Source organism: Engystomops pustulosus, chromosome 2 (genome assembly GCF_040894005.1).
Source record: "Engystomops pustulosus chromosome 2, aEngPut4.maternal, whole genome shotgun sequence".
Taxonomy (NCBI): domain Eukaryota; kingdom Metazoa; phylum Chordata; class Amphibia; order Anura; family Leptodactylidae; genus Engystomops; species Engystomops pustulosus.
The window spans coordinates 114,123,860-114,132,053 of record NC_092412.1 but is presented as its reverse complement, the minus strand read 5'-3'; the positions used below and the strand labels follow the sequence as shown (position 1 = coordinate 114,132,053).

Sequence of the window (8,194 nt, the reverse complement as noted above, 5' to 3'; positions counted from 1 at the left end):
TCATTTCCTATTCACAAATAGGTTGTAGATTGTGGAGCCCATAGATCAGAAGAACAGGAATCCACTGAACCCTTACATGAATGGAATTAAAGGCTGGTTCATAATTTATTTCTGTCAGAGTTGGAGACTTCACTCATGAGATGTACTCATTACAGTTAGGGCTGGCGTTAGGAGACGGCAAACTGTGAATTTGCCAAGGGCCCCCTTTCCTAGAGGGGGCCCCTGCATGTGGGGTTTTGAGGAAAGAGGATGTCTTACTTTCTTAGTACCCAATGGTTGAATGGATAAAGAGGCTTATTAACTATCTCCTGTCTATATATCTATCATCTAGCTATCTAGTTTTCTATCCCCTATAATTTGTTTATTTCCTATGTATATAGCTGTCTATCTAACCATTTATTGATCTAGCTTTGTGTCTATCTACTTATCTATATATCTTCTATGTAACTCCTATCTATTATCAATCTCTTCTACTGTAACTATCTCTCATATCTATCTATATATAATCTATTTTATATTTATGCATCTATATGCATCATTCATATTTGTCTTCTACCATCAATCTACCTATCATCTGTCTATTTCTAAAATTCTCCTACAGTGCCATATTATAGATTGCTTTACCATACTATTATTGTGCTGGACTAAACAAAGCCTCTTACTGAATGTTCATAAAATAGTTATATTTTGGGGCCTAACGTTTAGTTTTGCCCAGGGCCCCACTTTGTCTAAAACCGGCTCTGATAGTAAAGCACACAGGTCATAGTGGTCCGTCTGTAACTAGGGGCCGTCTGTAAGTCGGGTGTCCTTAAAGGAAACCTACCACTTGAAGTGGCAGGTATAAGGGGGAACTACCGAGCACCAGCTCAGGGTGAGCTGGTGCCGGAGCTTAGTTTTGTTAGTGTTTTAAACCGCAGTATCGCGGTTTAAAACACTTTTTAAACTTCATGGCCGGCGCAGGGAGGTACGCGCTCGGCGCTTACCATGCGCGCGACCGTGCGTGCGGCTACATAGGAAGTGAAGGAGAGCCGCCGAGCGCGTACCTCCCTGCGCCGGCTATAAAGTGTAAAAAGTGTTTTAAAACGCGATACCGCGGTTTAAAACACTAACAAAAATAAGCTCCGGCACCAGCTCACCCTGAGCTGGTGCCCGGTATTTCCATCTGAAACCTGCCACTTCAAGTGGTAGGTTTCCTTTAAGTCTGGGAACCACCTGTATTGCAGAAGGTGGGGGATGTGTAAGTTAGTTTTTAACATAAATGTTGCCTATTGTCAGCCTTTTAGCAACTTTTCTAAAAATAAGGTAAATTCTAAATCTTGCTAGGAACTTTGCCCTCACAAAAAGTGTTACTGTGTCCCAGGCAATGGCAATGGATGAGGTGAACACTACACACAGCATTTCCTCCCAGGAGATGTCACACACATGAGCCGGGTACAGGACAATGGCTTCATGTATGACAGTCCCATCTGTCTCCCCAGCCCCATGCTCCCAGCTGGCCCTCCAGACGTGCGCCCTGTGCTCCCCCTCATCCTAGCGCCGCCGGCTGCACGGACGGACACACTTGAGGTAACTGGCGCTTTAAAGGGGCCGTGCCCGCGCTTCCCATCCTCCTCCTCCGGTGACCTCACTAGCAGCTCAGCCTGCAGCTCGGATGAGAAGGGGAGAGGAGGGGAGAAAGAGTTGGTAGAGCCCGGCAGAGGGGCACATACAAGGCGCCGGGTGTCTCCAGAGCCGCGCTGGCCCCAGCACACAGAGGAGACACAGCCCGTCCCTGGTGTCCTTGTGGAGATTGGCCTGAGGCCGCGCTTCCTTCCTTTTCCTGACGACATGGCCAGCAGTGGAGGCAGCAGTAGTGCTATCAGTAGCGCCCCAGCCGGGCGTATCCTAGGGGCCCGCAGCGCCAACCCCCGCAAGGCCCGCATCCAGGGCTTCATCGATGCCATCCAGGACGCTGTGGGACCCCCGAAACAGGCGGCGGCCGACAGGAGGACAGTGGAGAAGACCTGGAAACTGATGGACAAAGTGGTAAGAGGAGGGCGTCATGTGCCCATCCATGCCACCCCATGGATTGGGAAGTTGTGTGGAGGAACTGCAATGTTTGGGATCTGTAACCCCCCCCCCCTCTCACTAGTAAACTTTATTAACCTGTGCTGTGCCGACACATTCTCTGCAATAACTCTACCTAACTTTATCATGGACTGATGGGCACATGATAAGGGGTCACCCAGATTGCCCGGTACCCAGAGGACTCTCAGGTTACATGTCATCATAGAGGAAACATCTGTAGGCACCGTACATAATAACTTTATATACCACATGTAAGATCTGTAGGCACCGTACATAGTAACTTTATATACCACATGTAACTTCTGTAGGCACTGTACATAATAACTTTATATACCACATGTAACATCTGTAGGCACCGTACATAATAACTTTATCCATCACATGTAACATCTGTAGGCACTGTACATAATAACTTTATATACCACATGTAACATCTGTAGGCACTGTACATAATAACTTTATCCACCACATGTAACATCTGTAGGCACTGTACATAATAACTTTATAAACCACATGTAACATCTGTAGGCACTGTACATAATAACTTTATAAACCACATGTAACATCTGTAGGCACTGTACATAATAACTTTATACACCACATGTAACATCTGTAGGCACTGTACATAATAACATTATACACCACATGTAACATCTGTAGGCACTGTACATAATAACATTATACACCACATGTAACATCTGTAGGCACTGTACGTAATAACTTTATATACCACGTGTAACATCTGTAGGCACTGTACATAATAACTTTATAAACCACATGTAACATCTGTAGGCACTGTACATAATAACTTTATAAACCACATGTAACATCTGTAGGCACTGTACATAATAACTTTATACACCACATGTAACATCTGTAGGCACTGTACATAATAACATTATACACCACATGTAACATCTGTAGGCACTGTACATAATAACATTATACACCACATGTAACATCTGTAGGCACTGTACGTAATAACTTAATCCACCACATGTAACATCTGTAGGCACTGTACGTAATAACTTTATATACCACATGTAACATCTGTAGGCACTGTACATAATAACATTATACACCACATGTAACATCTGTAGGCACTGTACGTAATAACTTTATATACCACATGTAACATCTGTAGGCACTGTACATAATAACTTTATATACTACATGTAACATCTGTAGGCACTGTACATAATAACTTTATACACCACATGTAACATCTGTAGGCACTGTACATAATAACATTATACACCACATGTAACATCTGTAGGCACTGTACGTAATAACTTAATCCACCACATGTAACATCTGTAGTCACTGTACATAATAACTTTATGCATCACATGTAACATCTGTAGGCACTGTACATAATAACTTTATATACCACATGTAACATCTGTAGGCACTGTACATAATAACTTTATATACCACATGTAACATCTGTAGGCACCGTACATAATAACTTTATATACCACATGTAACATCTGTAGGCACTGTACATAATAACTTTATATACCACATGTAACATCTGTAGGCACTGTACGTAATAACTTTATACACCACATGTAACATCTGTAGGCACTGTACGTAATAACATTATACACCACATGTAACATCTGTAGGCACTGTACGTAATAACATTATACACCACATGTAACATCTGTAGGCACTGTACGTAATAACTTTATACACCACATGTAACATCTGTAGGCACTGTACATAATAACTTTATATACCACATGTAACATCTGTAGGCACCGTACATAATAACTTTATCCATCACATGTAACATCTGTAGGCACTGTACATAATAACTTTATCCACCACATGTAACATCTGTAGGCACTGTACATAATAACTTAATCCACCACATGTAACATCTGTAGGCACTGTACGTAATAACTTTATACACCACATGTAACATCTGTAGGCACTGTACGTAATAACATTATACACCACATGTAACATCTGTAGGCACTGTACATAATAACTTTATACACCACATGTAACATCTGTAGGCACTGTACATAATAACTTTATATACCACATGTAACATCTGTAGGCACCGTACATAATAACTTTATCCATCACATGTAACATCTGTAGGCACTGTACATAATAACTTTATATACCACATGTAACATCTGTAGGCACCGTACATAATAACTTTATCCATCACATGTAACATCTGTAGGCACTGTACATAATAACTTTATCCACCACATGTAACATCTGTAGGCACTGTACATAATAACTTAATCCACCACATGTAACATCTGTAGGCACTGTACATAATAACTTTATCCATCACATGTAACATCTGTAGGCACTGTACATAATAACTTTATCCATCACATGTAACATCTGTAGGCACTGTACATAATAACTTTATATACTACATGTAACATCTGTAGGCACTGTACATAATAACTTTATATACCACATGTAACATCTGTAGGCACTGTACGTAATAACTTTATTATAACTGATTCCAAATCCCCCTCTTGATATGTCTTCCTCCTGTAATGAGTGGGGGGCATTTATCATTTGTGACTTTATGCCACTTTTATCACAGACCATAAATCTGTACGTGGTGGCAGCTCATACATTTCTTGCAGTGTGCTTCTATGTGTTAGTTGCATAAATTGCCCTATGTGACTTTTTGATGGTGAAAAGTCACAAAAACCACTATGCTCCTTTATGTGACATTTTACGCCAAAATAGTTTAGTAAGGTAATGGGAAAAAATGTAACATGTCTATAACTCCTTCCACTCCATGTAATTGTTCATGATCTGCTACTCTATAGAATAAGCCTATCACTCCACATACTCCATGTAATAGTGTCCATTGTATAACATAAGTCTGTAACTTTATCCATTCTACATGATAATATTGTAACAAGTCTATAATATCTACTCTTTGTAATAATTCTGTCCCTCCCTGTGCTCCTGGATGTGTCTGGAATGCTTTGTATATAAACGCTGGAGGAGAAGGAAGTCAGAGGCTGCTCATTTAGAATAATTTGGGACTGCAGTTGAAGGGGGTCCACATGCCATATGGCTTCTCTTGCTGAGAGTTTACAAAACCTTTAAAGAGGGGGTGGTAACTTGCTAGAATAAGCTTTCTGAAGCCTTTGATCCCATTCCCCTCAATGTTTCTAGCTCTCCTGCCAGAGATGAGAAGGAATGATAAAGCTGACACTCTTTATGGTATAGGCTCCTTTTTAAGGATCCATCATCCGACATGTATCCTAGAAAAAGACTTAAAGTATACCAGTGTAGCAGAACCTCATTGGCCAATCAGAATTGAGGCAGCTATGACATGGGGGCAGATGTCTCAGTATCAAGGTATGTTACTCTTGCGTATGGAGTGTCTTTGGAGCTGTTTTGATACATTTTTCATATTGGATTTATTACAGTGGATTAGACAGCTTGATGATTGTGGTGTGAGGTTTGGCATTTGGAGTTAATTTGTGACTTTGTCACAACCCGTTCCTAACTTCTATTCTTGATCACCAGTGACTGGACTGGTTTTGCGTCTCTATGAAAAGTAGCACTTCATAAATCTGTCTGCCACATCTGTTCCCATGACAAATCTGGAGTAAGTTGACTCAAGTGAAAATTGAAATGGGTTGCCATCAAGTTGCAAATTTGGCGCAAAGGACATTTTAAAGGCAGAAAACTGATGAACATCAACCCCACCATTGCTTCCAGATGAGTCTTCCCAGCAAGAAGGATCAGCCACCTGAAAGCACATATTCAGTAATGCGGGTTTCCTTAGGTTTACAAGATGTAGAGTGAGCTAGACATCATGGAGATAGGCTTGGCACACTTTCCTCTGTCTAAGTGGCCAACCTTTTTTCTTTTGGTGTGTCTATAAGACACAATTCTGGGTCAGAATATTGTTTCACGAAGATAATCGAAAGCCTACTTAGACGGAGAAGGGAACATATTCTGAATCCTTGGGTCTACCACCTTTTCATCAGTGACGTTAAGAAATTAGTTACCTTGGTGCCCATACATTTCTTTAAAAATAATAATTTGTAAAGCACTAGCAAAATATGATGGCACTATATAAATAAAAATTATTATTTTAAAAATAAGTTCTGGTATCAATTAGTACAAACTCCCCATTGTCGTTTAGCGTTTCTTTTATTACTCGCGGGTTCTGTCTTTTATGACTCTTAATGCTCATTGCATGTTATTGGTGCCCTGCTACAGATCGTTTCACTGGGTCCCAGGGGGTTCAAGCGTCACCTCTGCCAGCTGCTCAATAGCAGCAGTTTCAGACAATGTCACATCGATTGGTTTAGTGATAGCTGATGCATGTTCTGATGTTGTCAGCATTCGATAATAATCTCCCTGTTCTAATGGGAAGTACCGCCTTACGTTCCTGAAAGGAAACCCAATCTCTGGGCATATACTTTACACTAGCAGTCGTAACTTACATTACTACAATCTTTTAAGACATAACATATTATACTTTTGAGCCTTGAGTAGGAATTGTATTGGGGTTACCTTCAGCTTTTAGCAAGAATGATAAACTGTTATGGGGATCTCTTCTAGATGATGTTCTGTATCTCTTGCATTTGCTGATCACATATTTCACTAGAAGCTGTGATAAACTTATTTTCTGGAGAAATTAACCCTTGCAGATTGGTTCTCACAGATAGCGGGCAAGAAGAATGTTTTGAAGATGTGTACAATAAGAGCAATGTAGATTTGTGTGCAAATTGGCATTCCTAATTTGCACAAAAAATAATGCCAGTGTGTTAAAATAGGAAGTGTAAAGTTACTAGACAATCACACTACATTTATCAGGCACCGATTAGTAAATTGTCCCCAGTATCTATATATGAGTGGAAAAGTTTTTTCATTGTATTGGAAAATGCAGCAACATGTAATATGTATGTCAGAGGTATGTAAGGGAAAACCCTTCCTACATCTACAGTTGACAAAAGGTTCAGAAGTAGTATACACAGGGCTCAGCTCTGATAATTTTATCTGCCTTCCTGCTGGCTCCATTGATAGAACTGTATAAGTTCCAGATAGAAATGGGGTTAGGACAGGGACATTTGGCACAGGGATACAAATAAACAATAGTTTAACGTAGGGGAATTGTTTTTCTGAAATGTTTGGACATTTTTACTTTGTAAGGAGTCTTGTCTGGCCTGGAGACATTTGCATCCTGCTTCTTACAATGGGCGCAGAGAGCTGCAAGTTTATACATACTCTCTTCACGCCACATTTTAGGATGTGATGTATCCCATTATATAGGCCAGGGATTACCAATCTCGATGCATGGACCCGGTACCTGCTTGTCTGAAGCATGCAGCAATTGGCACACAGCCTGCTGTCCAACTCCAGCACCCATTGGGCAAGTAGCCACTGGGTCTATGAGCTCATTGGTACACTTAATAACCTATGTAAGTATGTCCTTCTTCATGCAGGGGCTGGGGACTAAGACTAATACAAAGAGGTATAAATTGGAATTAATCCCTGAAAACTTCCATTTATTTCTGCTGGTCTAAAATTGTATATTATACCAGCCAATTCCATTGACCAAATAAATTGTACTGGAAGAGGTGAATACAAGCCTGTTTTTGTTTTGCTTCTATGCTGGTATTCTTAAAATCATGTGTTAAAAATCCTTTGACTTTTGAAAAAAGGATTATTGTACCAGTGGATGGGGCTTCTCTGAAAATGGACAGGCTAGAAAATACAGTTTTGTGATGGGTTCCTTTGTTCACTCATATTTCAGTTATAGATGTTTTAATGTCTATTTATCTGGTTTTCCGTTGAATCACATGTGGTAACGTATTTGTGATAAAACATTGTTATGGGAAGCTTTGTCTGTGAGCAAAATCAACATGATGTCTATCTATAATGATCAGTGGTCTGTAGTTTCCTGGGCATATCAGGAAGGCCCTGTGTTGCTAAATACATCAGGCTTTCTAAAGACAAGAAATGGTATAGCAGATAATGGCTGACCGTTCTGGATTTATTCTAACCGGTACATGGTCAAAAATGTAAACCAGTTCATGGAGCAAAGGATAAGACCTTAGAGGTTTGTTCTTGAGGAAGATAAGCCACCACCAAGGGTGTCTGAAATCTGAGTGTA

The 8,194-nt window shown here is 40.4% G+C and overlaps 1 protein-coding gene across 2 annotated transcripts in view; it reads left to right on the top strand.

The window, feature by feature from the left end:
- The first annotated feature begins 1,589 nt into the window (after positions 1-1,589).
- CBLB (Cbl proto-oncogene B) overlaps positions 1,590-8,194 on the top strand; it is a 104,966-nt gene continuing 98,361 nt past the window's right edge. For both annotated transcript variants that reach the window (XM_072136072.1, XM_072136071.1), the window contains exon 1: positions 1,590-2,025. In XM_072136072.1, the coding sequence (XP_071992173.1) occupies positions 1,828-2,025 (198 nt within the window). In that variant the 5' untranslated portion in view covers positions 1,590-1,827. The remainder of the gene's footprint in view (positions 2,026-8,194) is intronic.